Source organism: Zalophus californianus, chromosome 11 (genome assembly GCF_009762305.2).
Source record: "Zalophus californianus isolate mZalCal1 chromosome 11, mZalCal1.pri.v2, whole genome shotgun sequence".
In the NCBI taxonomy this organism is placed as follows: domain Eukaryota; kingdom Metazoa; phylum Chordata; class Mammalia; order Carnivora; family Otariidae; genus Zalophus; species Zalophus californianus.
Window position 1 is genome coordinate 21,709,056 of NC_045605.1, and position 20,215 is coordinate 21,729,270.

Consider the following 20,215-nt stretch of genomic DNA (forward strand, 5'->3'; position numbering starts at 1 on the left):
AACTTCCATCACGGTGACTTTTATATTCTGCTACCTGCTGAGCTGGAAGCTTCCTAGAGACCTGGGACGTAGTGACCCTGGTTTCCAAGGACTTCATTCCACCTTTAACCATGGCTGCATAAAATCATTGAAGACTTGATTTCTCAGGTGTCACTGCTTGGTTCAACTCGTGATGGGAGTTAGGTCAGACACAGCTTCATCTCAGCTGCCCTAGTGCCATGGAAGAGTGGCCATGCCTTGATCATGGGACGCTTCAAGCACATTCATAAATGGACATACAAGCCCATCACAGATTACTATGTAGTCAGTACCTAATCACCTCAAATGGACTGTTAAGTCTCTAGATATGTAAAAATACACACTGGCCTGCAGGAAGAAAACCTGCAACCCAGAAAACTTTGCTAGGCAGTTAGAATCAAAGAAATGATCAGGATACAATGCCCCGATGAACTAGAAAATAGAAAAATCAATTAAGATCACGGTATCTTTGCAAACACAGCACAATATCACAGGTCATTTTAATCCAACTGGGAGAGCTGAAGAAGCAGCTTTAGCATTAGGTTCAGCCTGTCTCCCAGAAATGAAGCAAAGCCTGCAAGAACAACTCTGCTAAACTGTGTATGTAGCAAACAACAGTGACTGCTTTTTGACATTACATGAGGCAACAGTAAACAGGATGGTCAAGACCATTCAAGGACACGCTGACACACACACACGCACACACGCACACACGCACACACGCACTAGATACACTACTGGGGAAAACACAAGGGCAGACTGGCCCAACTTGGAAGACACAAAAACTTATTCCACTGATAACTCCTCTGTGCATAACTTCTCTGAAAATCCTTTATTTTTACTATAAATGTATAAACCAGGTATAAAAATCATCCTTACTATGTTATGATTACAACTGATTTTTAACACCACAGTTGCTTTTTTTAAGATTTTTAAAATTTATTTATTTGAGAGAGAGAGAACACAAGCAGGGGGGAAGGGAGAAGCAGACTCCCCTCTGAGCAGGGAGCCTGACGCAGGGCTTGATCCCAGGACCCCGAGATCATGACCTGAGCCGAAGGCAGACGCTTAACCGACTGAGCCACATGCTTAACCAACTGAGCCACCCAGGCGCCCCCAACACTACAGTGTCTTAACTCCAACATTATCAACCAATTTATTCATTAATGGCTATTTCCCAACAAATTAAGAACACCAAGAATTTTCTTACATTGCTATAACCAGTAAAGATAATTCTCAAAGAGCTCCAAATTTCTTGGCACAGTAACAGCAATGTGAGATTGAATACACAGCTGACAGACTCTGACTTAGATATATAAGTTCTGGCATATTTCTTAAAATTTTTTAGATTACACTATACTCAACGTTTCCTATGTATACTAGTCACACCTTCCATCTGTAGAATACATTTTGTATGTTGCTACATTTATATACCCTCATAGCCGGACTCTTCTTGGAAAGACCTGTCATCACTGGCTTCTATGAACAACATGAGGAGGTTTGTGTCTTGTTTTCTTATGTTTTTTTGGTGAGATTTACAGGAGCATTACAGCTTCATTCTTTCTATAATGACATAATGATTGTGGGTCTTGGAATTTTAAGAGCGCTGTGGGGTGGGGCGCCTGGGTGGCTCAGTCGGGTAAGCGTCTGCCTTCAGCTCAGATCATGATCCCGGCGTCCTGAGATTGAGCCCCACATCAGGCTCCCTGCTCAGTGGGGAGCCTGCTTCTCCCTCTCCCTCTGCTGCTCCCCCTGCTTGTGCTCTCTCCCTCTCTCTCCCTGTCAAATAAATAAATAAAATCTCTGGGGGGAAAAAAGAGTGCCGTGGGTTGTATCCTTAGCTTAATATTCTGAAATTTTATTAGACCCACTTTCTAAGCCAGATTGTGGGCGCGGTTGGAATCTGCAGCCTAAAAACACAAAAAAGCAGTTTCCCATTTAAACAAAGAAAGTGTAGTGTGTACTTATATTCAAGGTAACTGGGGAAAAAAAGAAGGGTGGGGGGTGATAAGAGTAGAATAAGACAATAGAGACACCATGATCTCATTTCCTAAGTCTCTGACATCCTTAACTCTTGGATTACGTACAAACAAGAGCATTTAAAACCATTTTTGAGGCATAAAAAAGTTTCAAAAAATGGCAGGAGCCCTCATTTTAAAAACAGATTTTTTTAAATGTTATAAAATGTCTAAATATATTTTAATAATTAAATATATGTTAAATATATTTTTAAAAAAATAAGTTAGTGGCCTAAACGGATATATTTCTTTTTCTTAGAGAATGTCAGTCAGGTAGAACATTTACTAATTTAGTGTGGCTGAGGTTCTGTCTCTAAGGGAGGGAAAAAAACTCCATAATTTTTTCCAGCTTTATGACAAACATTTTACAAGTGCTGTGTTTAGGCGAAAAAAAAAAAACGTAAAAGCTCAGGTGCACCTCTTACACAAGTTTTGCCTCATCTTTGGCAAACTCCAAAAAGGACTGTACCTAATGAAAGAGGGAATGGTGGGAAAATCCAGCAAAGGCATCCAAAATCAACACAATTTCAGCTCTCAAAATTAAGTCAAAAGCATATAGTTCACTTCAGTTTGCAAACAGAAAAGAGAGTATTTGTGTTAACTCAAAAAAAAGCCAAGTTGAAAAGAAAAAAAAAAGTCAGAGACTAGTTTACGATTTCATTGTAAAAACTTGGAGAGGTGGCCCCTTTACTTTATATCCAAGTTAAAAAAAAAAAAAAAAAAACTGGAGAAATTACCCTAGCAAACTTTCTTGCATTGTGAAAGCGTCATCCACTATTTTACAGTCAAATTATCTCTCAGGTACTCACAGGACCCCGAAAATGGTTAGAAAGGCAGGTAAAAAACGTGAGCAACATGCAAAACAATGGAAAAGATAGGTCTTCTTGTGAAAACTCAGTATTTATCTTAAAAAAGGAACCACTGCTTATGAAGAAAATGGCATTACCAAGCTAAAAACTTGGTTATCAAGCTTTCCAAGAATTTACATTTAAAACCTTTCATAATGCTACATAATCATCTCCTTTTTCTCTTCCTAGCTTCCCTACCAACCTAAGTAAGTATACCTTAAGAGTAAAGGCCCAGATGGCAGGTGTGGGTGTTCCAAAACATCAGATATTATTTTGTTTATTTGAATTACATTCTTTGCTTGAACAGCCTCAGGGCGCACATAAAACATACTACTAATTAAAATAACCAACAGCAGTACTAATAAAACATCTAAAAAGCTGCCTTTATATGAAGAGACTTTTTAGGTGCTTGCCTCCTGACCTCAGCACAGGGAACAATGAAGGTGCACTTAACACTAAGTGAGGCATTTCCATTTCTGCTGGAGAAGGATCAAAAGCCAACTTAAGGCTGTGGCAAGGAAGCAAACGCTTCTTGATAATGATGCATCATCAACACTTGGACATAAATCTCACAGATGGACAAAGAGCTAGCATGAGAAACCGCGAAGAAGCCATATCCCAGGATGGACAACTGCATACTGAGAATTTGCTAGATTTAATCTACAGCAGCGGTCCCCAGACATCTGGATGTCAATAAGCAGGAATACTGAAAAATAAAGCAAAGCACCTGCATGTCCCACGTAAGCTTGCCAACAATTTGCCAAGTAAGAATACTTTAAAAAAATAAAAATAAAAAACGGTCATCTGCTGTCACTGTCTCATTACAAATAGGCAAAACACTTTCAGAATAAATTTGGCTTTAGGAAGCAATTGCCGCATGTCTTTTGGTCGGTTGTTCCTCATTTTACTCCAAATATAAAATCTTCATTATAAACCATGCTGCTTTGAAGATCAATGTTGAGAAACAACTAATGAATAGACCTAAGTTTTCACTGTCTTAAATCAGTATGTTTAATATTATATAAGATACGTAATACATATTATACATTTGGATACATATATATGCATATATTATACATTATCATGTGTCATATATTATACACAATTAGATAATTATATGTTAAAATATATTACACATATATATCATAACAGCTCAATACATTCGGTTTCAAAATAGGCTAAATCATGCGCCCCCTAATGGACCATTTAAACACAGACATCCTGTAGCTTTTCATCGTAAACTGTCAACCAACAAATGTCCCTAAAGCAGCATTTTTAATCTTCTGGGTATTGACAGGTTTCTGCCACTCAGAGATACCCAACTGGTCCCAGACTGCCATCCCTACTCTTCAGTAGTAACACTCCCCTCCAACATAGGCCAAACTCGTAGACCTTGCCGGGAAATTGGTATTTCAGAGGCAGGAAACTGACACACACACCCCTACATTCAACGAAAAAAATTCGCATGACTCTCCCCACACACCACTCTAAAACTTGATGCTTTAAAACTTTTTTCCTCCTTCAGGAATGGGTGTGATTTTCATTTTAGTCTGACTTCCCCTGGGTCAAAATTACAGCCAAGGAGGAGTCCTTGAACAGAAAGTGCAGAATTTGGGTTCATCTGACTCTTCATACAGTGGGGAAAAAAGAATGAGACAAGATATTTACTGGTCACATAAATGCAAAAAAAATCCCACCAGACCTGGATTAACCACTAGTTTGTCAGTTCCATGAAGGAAACGAACCATGTCTATTTTGTTCACCACTGTCTACCCAACACCTGGGAAGTTTCTTGCACAAAATGAGTGCTTAATAAATGTCGACAAAGGAATAAATGTACATTGAGAGAAACCCAGCAACGTTCCCTGGGAATTACGAAGTTATTTCACAAAAAACTAACGTAATATGCTTTAAAACATTTCTAGTAAGCCAAAAGAGATAATGAGAATGGTCTCTCATTACTAAGCAGCAGTTTAAGAGAATCAACACTAATGGTCTATGACCTGTTTACTGAGTTTATTTGGTTTTCCATGGAAGTAAACTCCCCTATTTACTTATGTTTTATTATGTAAATTTTTAAATCAATAACTGATAGCTTTGTGCTATATAATTTAATAGGTACTTGAGCCAAATGACTAACAAAGTGCATGACCCAGCATTACCAAAAAGCCACAGGCAAAAAAGAAGAGTTAAATAACAGATGTTATCAAAAAGTCCTTTTAAACCTGAAGAGAAAAGGACACTATATACAACACCAAAATCACTCTTACTTTGCTCACACACAGAAATGACCCAGTAGGGGGTCTGCAAAGCATTCATCATGATCTTGAATGTTCTAAAGGCATAGGACCAACAGCGGGTAAACGGAAGTCTCTGCTTTTAGGATTGTTATAAGGATTTGTAGCTAACACAATAGACTCTTCATAGACTTATGCCAGAGATTGGCATTACAGACTAAAATATCAGGGTTTTTACTGTACATAGTCATGTTTCCCACAATGTGATGTGAATTTTTGTAAGGTCAAAATCATGTAAATAAAATCCTACCACATAAAGCATTATTAAATTTAAAAGACAACTCTCGAGGAATTTCAAATATACTTAAAGAGTATTGGCCAAGTTAACTGGGTCACACCACAAATAGTTTTATAAATGTCCTTAAAACTATCAAGGGCAACCCTCTTGGGTCCCCTCCCTCCTTGGGAGCTTTGTGCTATCATTTTGCTGTCGCTCAATAAACCTTGCTTTGCTGCCCCCCCCCCAAAAAAACTATCAGATAAGTCAATCTGTCCCACCTCTTAGTAATACTTTTTAAAAGTCCTGAATTTGGTAAATAAATATCTAAGGAAAACAAGCACATTTTTCAAGCCAAATGCCACAATGCTAATTTATACATACACATGAGGTGGATTAAACACTCCCTGTCAATATCAGACAAATCAATTTGCTAATTTATTTGTATAAATACATAAGTTCATCTTTATAAGTACTTATAAAATTAGGATTTTAAAAGATCGTACCAAGTATTTAAATCAGAGTTACCAGAGAAAGACTCAAATGTTTCAGTCAGTAGATCTGTCATCCTTCTGCCCCAGCACCGGAGAGCAATGTTCCAATGCCAGGGGTAATGGTGGGTCCCTTGGAAATGATATAAGCAGGAGGGGCTCTTCTTTTTCATGCTGCAAAACCTTGCCAAATAATTCTGATACTCCACCCCACCCTTGCCTCTTGCTTCCACTAGGCAGGGAATAATTGGTTTGTGTGGAAATACATCTATTTGTACATCTTACCAAACATCCGTCTTATGAGATTAATTATTCCAAAGAATAACAACAACTACCATTTATTAAGTTTATAGGCAAAAGATTTTATGTGTATTATTAGCGATCTTCACAACAATCCTAAAGATAGGTATTATTTCCATTTTACAAATGAGGTTAACAGTAAAGAAGAAAGCTCTGATAGCCTGCCCAAGATTCTACAGCTAATAAATGGCCAGGGTAACATTTGAACCCAGGGCAATCCCAGGCCTACGCTTACCCCTTTCTATACACAGCTTCTTGAATAAAAGACCTTGAGTACAATCTGTTTTTATGTCCACTGACTTCACTGTGAATCCATAGCCACTTCTCATTGAAGAAGAATTCTTATAGCTCTCTTTCTCCATTTTAATCTGCAGATGGGTTGTTGGAGGCATGAAAATTATTTTTTTATAAATTTCACTGTTTCTGTGCTGCTGTATCTCAGTTACCGTAGGCTTATTATGGGTCATCGGCCAGACAAGGAAGACAGGACACAAGATATCAGTGCCCAATCGGCATTTGTGTTTTTGGATTGTGGTCCATGACATGTGAAGGTCAAGTGATGTTACAGAATACAGGGGGACAAGGGAAGTTTTGGAATCGGTAAGAAGAAAAGCAGATGTGAATTATCTTCTAGCTCATGGCAGCTGTGTGACAAACTTGAAAAGCATGTGACGTAGCAAACAGCCTTATAAACATCATGAAACCACTTATTACAAAGCTCGCATATTACTCTGGTTCATCAACAGTAAGTATTAATACACCCATACATTTCATTCCATGGGTTTGAAAGTTCTCAGTACTATACATAACAGTGCACTTTGAAAGTGACTGTCCACAAAATATTGGGCCGGTAAAAACAAGGTCGTTATTAAAAAAAGAAAAATAATATTAATTGTGCTTCAAAAGAGCCAAATCAAATGGGCAAGTGAAGTATAAAATAAGCATAAGAATCTTTCTACTATTAAACAATACTGATAATCTAAAAAAAATTTTAAGGATTTTAAATGTTTCAGTTATATTGGTTTTGTGGTTATGTATTTATTTTGTAAATTTTAGTTTTCTAAGAATTTTGCATCTAGTTTATTTTGTATATACTTAAGAGATTAGTAATAAAAATAATTTAATCAACATTAGTTTACAGGAATTTTTCCCTTTGAAAAAGTCATACATTATCCAAGTTTGAGCCCTAACCCCTTTTTAGCAAAATACAAGCCATTATCATCTCAGTTAAGACACTGTTAACTACTCACACAGCTAATTTCCTTGATCACGCACATCCCTACAGATCTGAGCTGAGAGTGGGGGTGGGAAATAGGACAAGAATTATAGTTTCAAACACAAGATTCACAGTCCCCCAAATCAAAACAGTTAAAAGAATTCTATAAATGCTACCTACCTCCATAGCCACCAAGACCACTACCCTAAGAACACTATAAATGCAATACAATCAAGCTTTATCCTCTACGTTACAGGTCCCAGAAGGAATATTTTAAGTCTGTGCATTTGCAGTTGTGGCATGATGTTTTCTCCTGCAAACACGTTCAGTATCACTACAAACATTACTGTGCTTCCCTGGAAACCCGGATTCCAGTGATAAAAATCCAATAATGAGGCCAACCTGTGGGGTAAAAGAAACAGATGGAATCCTCAACACCTAACTGATTCTACAACTCCTTCTTTGGATGCCCCTCCACACTTGAGGGCAACATATTGACCTTGGCGAGCCAGAAACAAAATAGGGGAGTTGCCGGGTGGGGCTGACAACAGTGTGCATAACTGGCCCAACTCCAAGTCAAACATCTGCATCTGATGCTCCCACGTCTATCCTATCTCTTCTCTGGGAACAACTTGGGAATGGCACTTTATTGGTGGTCGTTGATGCTACCAATCCCAGTGAAGGGTTTATCTGTTCTGACCACATGTAGCCCAAAAGAAAAGAAATGTAAAAGGACATAAGATTCAAGCTCATTCAGTAGACATATAAGAATTCCAGAAAGCACTGGAATTTCCCTTAGATGACAACACTTGTTGGAGAAATTATCAAGAGAGAAGTTAGCAAAGGGTTCCAAGGACAGGTAGCCCTTGCTTCTAAGAACATGTCAAAAAGGGTAGGTATGAAGTACATCTCTCACAAAGTGAATTTTATTTTCCCGGTATTAAACTGCTAAGTTTATTTATACTGAGTTTGGGGATATAGGAAGGGGAAAGGGGAGATCACAAAGTCACAAAATTGAACATGTGGAGCAAGAAAGTCAAATGGCATGCAGTTATTTGGAGAATCACAGAAATTTACCCAAAAGTTCCCCGTTAGCTTTCTTTGCTACGTAACAGGTTCTAACCTTCGCTATGCACCAGGTTCTAACCAATCCAAAACCAGAAACATATCATTAGTTCTAGCTTATTCCCACATTTGTAGCTCCGCAGAGTTTAATCTCCACTCATTTGATTTTGATTCAACAGTCTAATTCAGCGATGTCACAATAACATCCTATTTTGTGGATATAAACCCCCATCTCAGAGACAGCAATTCTATCAGAATAGCAACTCTCACCCTCCAGGAGCACCTACCACACACTGATCACAGGGTCTGAACACTAAATGACAGAGCCCAAGAGCCTGATGAGCTTTCATTCATTCCCATTATACAGGTGAAGAAACTGAAGCAGAGGGAGGCTATGTCATGAGACTATAGAAGAATCTGGCTTTGACACCAGGTACTCACACTCTTGAGCTTACCCTCATCCAAACCCTTACGATACAATGCCTGAAAATTCCCAGATTAAGAAAATTCCATTTACAAAAAACTAATTCACTCTCAATTCAGCTGTTTCATTAATCTGGAAATTGCACATGCTAAGTTCACTTAAAACAAGGTGTAGGGATGGGGGAGGTGTCTGGCAGTCCAGTACTGACTAGGCAGCCTATGAATGACAAGACCGTATGTAGAATCTTGGTTTAAAGCATCTCAAGAACATTGGGCACATTCAAGTCACACTTACTATCAATCTGTTGGGAATGAGAAGAAACAACGCAACAAAGAAATGAACCACAACACTCCATGGGGCCCAAATATGCTATGACAATTGTCCAAACTATTTTCGTACAGTTAGAGAGCAAGGGGTTGAAAAAAATTAAAATTAAAGCCAAAAACTTTTTCAAATAACTCAATTTCATAAGAGAACAAAGAGGAAAATTCTTTATTGGTTAAAACTTCCACTAAAGAATATCAAAGAAACAGGGCACCTGGGTGGCTCAGTCGGTCAAGCGGCGGCTACCTTCTGCTCAGGTCACGATCCCAAGGTCCTGGGATCGGGCCCCACATCGGGCTCCCTCCTGGGCGGGAAGCCTGCTTCTCCCTTTCCCACTCCCACTGCTTGTGTTCCTGCTCTCACTATCTCTGTCAAATAAATAAATAAAATCTTAAAAAAAAAAAAAAGAATATCAAGGAAACATCAAAGAAAACTACATTTAAAAGATGTAAAAAATATGAGGCAGGAACTCTAAAATTTCAAGAATTTAATCATGTAAAAGCCAAATTAACCTGCTGACAGAAGAATATTATTTTGAAGCCATTTAATCATTACTAAAAAAAAATACAAATTAATACATATTAATCGCTATAGACAAAACTACATGATAGACTTGGCTTATACTTGGTAATTAGAGATCTGAACAAGTATTCATTCTTGTTCAGTTTTTCTCCTTTAAAAAAAAAAAAAGGCTTACAGACAAGCTTCATCAATCATTAAGAGGGCCTGGTTCTGATATTATATGAGCTCTGTCAACTTTAATCAAATTGCTTGCCAGATTGTAGATAAGTAATGACTTGCTTAGGTTAAGCGAGGCCAGAGTTTTCCTTCTGTAGTATATACATCTCCAGAGTGAAAATAAACAGCCTCACACCTCTTACTGGGAGCTGGTCTCTGTTGGTATTACAACTCACTCTTCACTCCAATGAAGGAGGAGGGGCAAGGATTTGCCTTTAGGAATATCTATGTTTCCTTCTTTCCTTCGCAATCTGGTCATCAAAACCATTTTTAAACCACTTCATTCAGTAGTAACAACCGGTTTGATTTTCACCGAAATGACACAAATTGGCTGTCACTAAACGCCTTGGCACTTAATATTTGTTTTAGACAACATGATACAGTGATATAAAATGAAAGGGAAATAACAACGGACCAAAACAACATTAAAAGGCTCACTTAAAACTGCAAAGCGTGAATTCATTTTCCTACATATCCAAGAAATGAAAACCAAATTATGTCTCGATATCATCCGTCATGTTTTGGATACAGGGGTATCGTGGAACAATTGTTAAGAGAAAGAGCATATCAATTTAGAGTTTATACTCATTCCATAATCAAAGACCCAAATATAAAATGAGATTTATTTCTAAAAAGCTCCCTTTGCTATTTTGCTTACTTTACATGGAACTGGAAAGGGCTTTCAAACTTCATTTTCAGCTGGGACATTCTATTACAGAATTTCTAAGCACCCAAGTACCTGCTCTAAAGAAATGTGCTAGAAAGCAAGGGTCTCTGGCTAGAAATAAAAATAGTGACCTCTGTAAAGGAAAGAGTTTAAAAATCCAAGACACCAGGAAATCCATTTTTACCTTAGGCAAAATTCACTTCCATTACTTCCCTTAGGTCAATAGAATGTATAACACAGGGCCTGTGGCCGAGAAATGTCAAAGAGAAAAAAAATAACCAATTTAGAAGTATTTTATTCTAATCCTAAGCACAGACAAGTGTGCAATTATAACCTACTTTAAGCTTTAAAAGAAAGACTACAGTTTCAAAGAACCTCTTTTCCCAACATCCAAGAGATTTTAAAGATCATCTAACTTTGACCTACATTAAAACTCTCATATCTGATACTAACGCTCAATCGCATATTGTCTTCATGGTTTCCATTCTCATGAAAACTTTACTACCTCATATATTTAAGCTGAGAAGCAAACACACACCAGAACTGTAAAACACTCTGCAAAGTACTAAGGGCTGTATAAAAGTTATTTAAGAAATGATCACCATCAGAAACGGGAGAAAATTATTCTGTGTGTGCAATAAAAAGGACAAGACAGGAGTCGTAATTGCTGGAACGCGCCACTCCCCTGCAAGGAGCTAAGTGAGCATGGGGCAGCGGTGTGATGGTTCTGCCGACGCCCGCCTGTGCATGCAACCCCAGACAGGACAGTCCTTTGCTTTCCCAGGCCTCTGGAGGCACCACTCTTGTGCGTCCGCAGGGCACCCAAACAGAGGGTCCCGGTCTGCAAAAGCAAGACGCCAGTCCTTCGTCACCACATTCCTTATTGTTAAATTGCCCCAGTACACAGGCCGTACATTCACTCCAGGTAAATCAGACCCAAAAGAAGTTAGTTTTTCTCAGTGAATTAGAAGGAACTTTTACAAGTAAATGGGGACTTCGTTTGCCTACTGTCAAGTGGAAGGATTTTTTGCCAGAAGGCTCACATTTCCGCATGAAGGGGGAAAAAGTCTTAATTGCAGAAATGAATGAAAAACTCAAAACTGAGTTTCTCTTTCTAGTGTGTTGAAGGCCTCAGGAGTTTGTTGGACGGGTGGTGCCTGTTGACCTGATTCCATTACCAGCTGACATCTGTGATCACAACTAATTAAGTATTCTGTATCTATGCACAACTAGCTAAGAAAACACGCATCTGATCTTTGTCTTACAGGGTTAATCATTTCCTTATCTTTTCCCTGATTATCTCCTATCTCAAAGAGAGATCCCGAAATGTGTGGGGTGGGATACAGCCCAGACTTAGAAGGGTCACATTTAGAAACCCACTTTGGGAGCTGGTTATAAGAACCCCAACTGACAACAGTAAGATGTATGTAGTCAAATCCCAGAGCTAAAATTTACTTGATGCCACAAAACGCTGATATCAATCTCTGCACAAGCTGTATTGCATGATTAAAAACCCGACTGTGGCTGCTGGCATAATAACAAATGTGAAATTATTTTAAGACCTAACCGCTACGACAATAGCTCTTTTAAAATGCATCCTCAAACACAAAAGAAGTAACAAATAATGACAACTGTGTTTGCTAGCCTAATAGGAGACAACAGTTAACAACCCATCTTATAATGACTCAAAATTGGCTTTAGTTAGCCATGGGATTAAAAAAAAAAATCAGCTCTAAAATGTATGATGAAAATTATATGAAAGACCTATATAGGTCTATAGTCAAAACATGAGTATTGCAATTTCTTTTAAAAGAGAAATCCCACTAAAACACAAATCTAAAACATGATGACTAGAGCTTGGAATGAGAAATTCAGGGTAGAATTTTGATGTCTTTATTTTAATCTCAAAAAGGATTTGACCATAAAAAAAGAAAATATGCCTAACCATCAATAAATAGGAATCAAAAGATTGGATGAAGAGATCAGAACCATTCTAATCTAACTATAATATGACTTGAAAACATGTTAAGTAGAAGTATCTACTTAGAATCAGGTTTGGGGGCGCCTGGGTGGCTCAGTCAGTTAAGCGTCTGCCTTCGGCTCAGGTCATGATCCCAGGATCCTGGGATTGAGCCCCGCATGGGGCTCCCTGCTCAGTGGGGAGCCTGCTTCTCCCTGTCCCTCTGTTTGCACACTCTCTCTCTCTCTCTCTAATAAATAAATCTTTTAAAAAATTAGTTTTGAAATATACTTTAACCCATCAGAATTTTATAGTCCTCCTTACTGTAAAATGAAATCCCTAATTCCATCTTGGATGAACATCCAAGATTTAATGGAAGAAATAAAGTGAGCTTGTTTAAAAAGGTGATCATAGTAAGATGAACCCACAAGGTAAATCATGGAAAGAACGCAGTAGTTAGACTTTAGTATGGTTCTACTCAAGAGTTGAATCGTCTATCAAGAACAATGAAAGTATCTTCTCAGTATTTAGTAATCTCTGGATCTACTGGACTTACTGCTCAGATGCCTGGACACCAAACTGAAATCCTGGTATATGAGCTGTCATTAAATCATGGTAACATCTGAGGCACCTGGGTGGCGTGGTCCGGTCAGTGTCCTCCTCTTGGTTTTGGCTCAGGTCCTGATCTCAGGGTCCCGAGATTGAGCCCCTCATGGGGCTCTGCACTCAGTGTGAGGCTGCTTCTCCCTCTTCCTCCCTCTCTGCCCCCTGGCCCTGCTCTCTCAAATAAATAAATCTTTAAAAAAGAATCATGGTAACATCTAAAAATCTAATTTCACAGCAAGAGTGAATAGGGTAGAACAGGCAGGAGGAAACACTATATTCAATCAAACTGAATTAACTGGTAACACGTTATTTTAGGGGTGATTATAGAAAGGATTAAATAGCACCTTTTCTACAAAACTTTACTGTCGCATTTGTAATGACACCCAGACATTCACCATCACATGACGATTTTATAAGCCAATCATCAAACTTTTTCAACATATTGCAAGCGAGGTCATATCATGCCAGATAATGAAGTTAACTCCACTTTATGGATGAGGATTCTTCATTCCCACCCTCACGTTCTCCTAGTCACCAAACTGAAAGAAACAGTTTAAATGACTAAAACCGAGGTGAGTGATAAACAGCATGTCCGTTTCAGCTGAAATTACGTTCACTCCCTAATTCTTATTGCCTGTTACTCACTGTGTTGTTATACACATACCCCGAGGCCAGAACCATGAAAATAAGCCAAAATACATGGACAAGAAAAATGTCTTATCCCTAGCTTATGATGCTATTTTTGTTTTTATTGTCATAAAAGAGGCTGCCAAGTTCTGATGTCACTACAGTAATTTCATGGCCTGATAAAAGTAGTATTTTATCCATTAAACATTTGTCCCCCTTGCCAAATTTACCTCCAACCAGGCAGTGTGTACAATTACTCATTGAACAGATATCAAATTATAGTAAAATAGAGAATACTAATTACTTTTACTGATACCATAAAAAGCCAATAACTGTCAGGCATTTTCCTGGCAAGAGACAGAAGCCAGAATGCACTTTTTAGTACATATATATCCAAGAAACACCTGCAATGCTGAGTATTTTAAAAACAGCCAGGACTTGACATCAGCTCTCTAGACACCAAATGTAGCACAGAAGAAAAATACACATTTTAAATATAAAAAAATTGTTTAAAACTTCATCCATTTACAATTTTAAAAAGAAAAAAATTTTTCCATTTTTTAAAATTTTATTTTATTATGTTAGTCACCATACATTACATCATTAGTTTTTGATGCAGTGTTCCATGATTCATTGTTTGCGTATAACACCCAGTGCTCCACGCAATACGAGCCCTCCTTGATACCCATCACCGGGCTAACCCAACCCCCTATCCCCCTAAGAAGAAAAAAAAAATTTAAAGAAAAAAATAAAATTCTGAAAACATCATGCATGAATTCCAATAATAATGTGACATTTAACTATTTTTTCTTTAAAGCATTTTCTTCATTATTTGAAGCTGTGCTTGACATGCAGAATCACTGATTTTTTTTTTTTTTTTGTCTCACATTCTGAATCTCCTCTCATCCCTCTCCCAAATTTTAAAAAGAATGCTGGAGGCTGGAGGGGTAAAAGGTAGCAGTAACAGAGAAGAGATGAGAGAGACCTGCTTAGAGCCAGGGAGGGAATGGTTTACGTGTGGACATAAACACAAAACCGTAAAAACTCAATCTACTATACTTTGCTGCTTTATAAAATAAAATTGGTTTTAGTGACCAAAATCACTATTTTGGTGATTCAGGATTCTACACTCCCTTTAATCATTCTAAATATCAATCATTAACATCTATTTACAGATATAAGATGTGTACATGGTTGGATTAAATAACTATGGGTCTCAGAAAATGTCCCAAATATAGTTCTATCGATGGGATAAGTCACTAATATTGGCCTTTCCCCCAAAATTCAAGTATAGAAAAGTAGGGTGGAGGAGACAAGGCAGAGAGCAAAGACATATATTTCTTCATTTTTGACTGTACATTTGTTGTAGGAGTGAAGAAATAACTGGGCTAGTGGATGGCCTCAAGGAAATTCTCAGATGTGCCCCTCCATAAAAAGGAAGCAAATACTATCCTTGTAAAGCATTACCATTTCTGACACTTACATACTTAGAATATTGGAAATGTCCTTATCTCTCTTTAGGTAAGAAAAAGAATACTTGACATTTACTTATTAGTGACAAAGAATTACATTTAAAGTGAAAAGAGCCGACAAGTGGAGGCAATCCTCAACTTTAAACTAGGGTTGGTTTGAGAAAATTTATTTCTTCAGTGACTGTTTGGAAATTTGTAACACATTTTTCTCCCTCTAAAATTACACATGGATGGGTTAATGTAGAATCACTCCTTCAGAAAAGACCATTCCATGGAGTCTTAGTACTGTAAGGGCCATTAGAGGTCACGTGGTTCAATCTCTCACCCAAGGAAGAGATCGCTTCCACAGTGTCTTCAGCAAATGTCTAGTAATAGGAGCTCATGTCCCCTCAAAAGAGCATTTTCTATCATGAGGCAGTACTATTTGTCACAGTTCTTCCTTCTTTTGAACCACGATCTGCATCTTTTGAGTGCCCCTACGGGACAAAAGATGAATCATATATCACTATTTCAACTCTCCCCACCCCCCTGAAATCTGGGCCACTGGTGGTCTGATTTAAGAAGAAAAGGGGACAACTTGCCTCTTTGGAATCCAGGGGAACCCATCCTTGCACACGGCTGTATGTGAAGAATGACCTCATGTCAAGGAGTACGAAATAATAAGATTTAATAAAATTACAAGAGCTGAAAAATACAATGTCTCCTGAGAGAGAAGTGGCTTATGTTCAAGCAGAACATCCAGAAAATCCTTCCTCAACATTTCCAAATACAGAAATACAAGCTATTTACCTCAACCACAACCCCCTCCAAAATTTAAGAAACAAACAAGCGGCCTTCTAATTCAGTGACATCACCTTGTTTTCTTGTTTCACTGTTTGGTGAAATAAATTTTATTTAGCACATTAGGGAATTCCAACAACACGGACAGAAATTTTAAACACATAGGCATTGTCTGACAGCAAATAAGAAGCCAAAACCTTCTCCCTGAAGGGGGGTACAGTCCTGTTCTTCAAAATTTTTCCATAGCATAACAACATCTTAGCTCCACTTTCTTCCATTTTGGGTTTTTGTTTTGTTTTGTTTTGTTTTTTTAAGAATATTGTGTTGCTCTGTTTCCTTCTAAAAGAGTATCACGCTAATGCCGGGCTAGTGGTTTCTTCTGTACATTTCTAAGTATTGATTATGGATTAAATGCTAAGCACGAAAGATATAAGCTACCTTAGGTGGTCCTTCTTCTCTGCTTTGAGGGTCTCTTCCTTCCCTTCTAAAAAAGACACACACACAAGGGGCGCCTAGGTGGGTCAGTTGGTTAAGTGTTCAACTCTTCATTTCAGCTCAGGTTGTGATCTCAGGGTCTTGAGATCAAGCCCCGTGTCAGGCTCTGAGCTGAGTGTGGAGCCTAAGATTCTCTCTCCTTTCCCTCTGCCCCTCCCCCTCCCCACTCACACACACTTTCTCTCAAAAAAATAAAATTAAAAACAAAAAATTAAAAAATAAAACACATACGCACAAAAGAATACAGTTATCAATGGATGTGCTTTATGTAATTGTGACTAAGAGTAATTATATTACCTTCACCCAATTTTATGTACAAAAATAAGGTCATGGTAATTTTTCTAAGCTAGCCACTAGGATCTGATTGTCAAATAATTTAGGGAGAGGTGCTATTTTCTTTTTTTTCCAACAGTCACATACCCAATGTGCCAATAAAATGAACTACTACAAATTTCAAAACACACCAAAGATGCTATAACAATTTAAAAAGCACAAATTACTACCATACACAGTAACATAGATGAATCTCGTAGACATAATGAGCAGTGCGAGAAAGCAGATATAAAAGAGTATATACCATATGAATCCATTTTTATAAACATAGTTTGAGAACAGGCCAAACTAATGTATGGTGAGACTAGTTAGAACAGTGGTGGCAGTCCTAAATTAGTCGGGGAAGGGGCATCAAGGAGCCTTCCGAGGTGAAAGAAATACTCTAGATCCTGATCTGGGTAACAGTTACCACACATATGTGCATACGTAAAACTTCATCTAGCTGTTCGCTTAGTGTACATTAACTGTACACTCATGTACATTCTTACACAATCAATTACAAAAATGCAACATTGTTTCCACGTGCCTTTTCAGTTCAACTGCAAAATTAAGAAAATGGTAGCCTACTACAACTATAGCAGTTGTAAACCACTCTAAACCACTACTTCTGAGAATTCCTTACTAGTTAGTACTTTAAAGAAACTACTCTGAAAAAAGAAAAGAAAAGAAAAGAAAAAGAAACTACTCTGGATCAAAGTAATAGACTAATGTGTATGGGAGGAGTTACTAAAAGTAACAGTAGCTAACCCTGAGACGTTTTAGTATATCCAAGCAATTTACTTTCATTATCCCATGGAGTCCCCACAACAGTGTTAAGAGATATTATTGTTATCCCCATTTTATAGATGAGTAAACCAAGATTTCGGTCAAGCCCCGGCTCACATTAAAAAAAAAAAAAAAAAAAAAAGGTGAGCCGGTCTCTAACAAGAATATGTCCCTGAAAAGCAAGCTTTATGTGTCAACTTTTTCATTCTGTTTGTAGTACGGTAATCTAAAAATAAAACCGACCAGGCGGTTGTCAGCAACAAAACAGAGAGCAGAATGTATCTCAGTTCAGTCATATAACCAGGCTATTTCTTTCCCCTCCGAATTTGGATACAAGGGACTTCACCGTTCCTTCATTCTGTGATTGAAAGGCACATCGCTGGCTCTCCAGAGCTGAAGTCCCTACTCACATTCCAACTGATATGTAGCAGAACAAAATGTGTTTTGGGGTAGTTTTTTTTTTTTTTTTTTTATGATCTCTGGCCATCAAAATATATCACACGGCAAAAAAAAGTCTGAAACAACTGTGAACCAAGACAAGCACACTGCTGACTTTAGTGTTTACTCCAATTCATTCAAGAGTCCTTTCAATGTGGCTGTGCTAGAGAAGGGATACCCGGGGTTAAGGTGGGAAACACTTAAACGTAGTCTCTAAAAGGCTTCTTTATTTTCCCAACACTCAGTATTGTGAGGAGAATCTGGGAGAGGACTACATGGTGGTAGGATGGAAAGCACTGTGACAGGACATGATTTTAATCAGGAACAAAATATATCAAATTAACCACCGAATAAGCTACAGCATTCTGCATCAGTTGAAAACTAGCACTGGAATTCACGTTCATGTTTAACTCTTCTGGGAATATGAAAATCAATTAACGATACCATCCAAGATTCAGAACTGCTCCTCCTGGAAAAGTACACAAGCAACAAACTGGACTAATATCCCAAAAAGTGTTTGTACCCAAAAATTATTTGGGCCAGCTGTGGCGGGGGAGGTAAGGGGGGGAGGCGGGCAGGGAAGGAAGACACACTCATGTTTCTCAAAAATTTTGCTCCCAAGATTTTACAGAATATTTTTGGTAGATATATTTTCATTTACTTGCAGCTGCTAGCAAGTCTGCAAAGCAATGCCTTAAAAGATACTAGAAATCAGAACTCTCAAAAAGACAACAGGAAAGAAACATATATCCTCCATGAATTTAAATCCTGTAATAATGTAACAAGAATGCAATAAAATCATATAAAAACAAAAGAGCACACTAAAATATGCCTGCCCAAATGAGCATTTCATCTCTGCAAAGCAACTGGCTTCCCATAAAAGTCTGATTTTGCTCTCAGTTTAAAAAGTTATTAGAACAATACATCGGTCCTTCCAGGCAAGACCAAACTGTAACACAATTTTACATATTTATCAAAAGATCATTCAGAGAAAACTTACCAAGGCTGCAACGTGTATATGCTTGTGCTTGAGAGGGAAAGCAGAGAAGCGACTTTCTGTACTTTACAGTGGCGCTCGGTTCAGTGCTAAAAACACATCCCCACACAGTCCTGCTTGGAAGAAAGTCCTGACTAGCAATCTGCCTTGGGGTTGGGCTTTTCTCTTACAAGATAAGCTGTTAAGTCATGCCTTGATTTTAGATCTGCTAACATATGGAGTCTTCTAATGTAGCCTCTCTCCACCCCCTCCCTCCACCGCCCCATCACCGCTCAGCTCCACTCCCTCTCCACACACACACATACACACATACAAAAAAGGCACTGCAGGGCAGAAATTCCTCAGGTGCTCGCTAATGGAATTCCCAGGGTCCTGGAGCCGCTTCGGGGATCAAGAGATCTCATAGCCCCTGCTGGGGTAAGGAGCTGCGAGTCTGTTCCATTTAATCAAATACAGAATGAATTTTCAGCTCTATTCACTAGCTTGTCTCCCCGGCTCTCAAAAGGCACCAGGAAGCTAGAATCACACACATGTGGCTCTTTTAGGCAAGTATAATTAGTTTGATTTTAAAAAGCCACATTAATAATATCACCTCAGGACCATTATTCAGAGGACAGATGACAATGATACTGTATGTTTTAAGCCTGACAATGGGGGAAAGAGCACAATGACGAAAAACTTGAAGGTTTAAAAAAAAAAAAACAAATCAACAAACCAGTTTTTCACTTAACTGTAATCCAATAGTTTTAAAATGACATGAAGGATATTCCGTATACCATCTTTTAATTTTAATTGAGAAGAATCAAAGCCCTTCTCCTTAGTCTCTTAAAAATGAATTAGTGCCATATACAAAACAAAAATTTATAAATGGAATGTTTATAAATGGAATGCTTACATGCAATATAAAATCTTGAATAAAAACAATAAAACATTCTCTAATTCAATCAAAGTTAATAAAACTTCGGGGGGGGGGAAGCACTCATCAAAGATCACCATAAAATCAAGTCCTTCAAAGCAATCTATTTAGCAACCAGACTCCAAATTCTCTTTCTAATCTAATTAGTTCCTATTAAGTAGTAAGATCATATATCTAAAGAAAGACTACCTGCGTAGACAACT

The 20,215-nt window shown here is 38.0% G+C and overlaps 1 protein-coding gene across 12 annotated transcripts in view; it reads right to left on the bottom strand.

The window, feature by feature from the left end:
• The window catches only part of CDON (cell adhesion associated, oncogene regulated), a 98,348-nt gene that overhangs the window by 75,701 nt on the left and 2,432 nt on the right, over window positions 1-20,215 (bottom strand). For 7 of the 12 annotated variants that reach the window (XR_003517590.1, XR_003517588.1, XR_003517589.1 and 4 more), the window contains exon 1: window positions 5,905-6,039. The exons of 2 other annotated variants lie outside the window; for them this stretch is intronic. Coding sequence is in view for 1 of the 10 variants with exons in the window: in XM_027580813.2 (XP_027436614.1) it covers window positions 5,927-6,062 (136 nt within the window). In the remaining 9 variants the exon portion in view is untranslated. Of the gene's footprint in view, window positions 1-5,904; window positions 6,092-19,099; window positions 19,333-20,215 lie in introns of those variants that run through there. 3 more of the 12 variants (XM_027580810.2, XM_027580813.2, XM_027580809.2) reach the window with 3 other exon arrangements.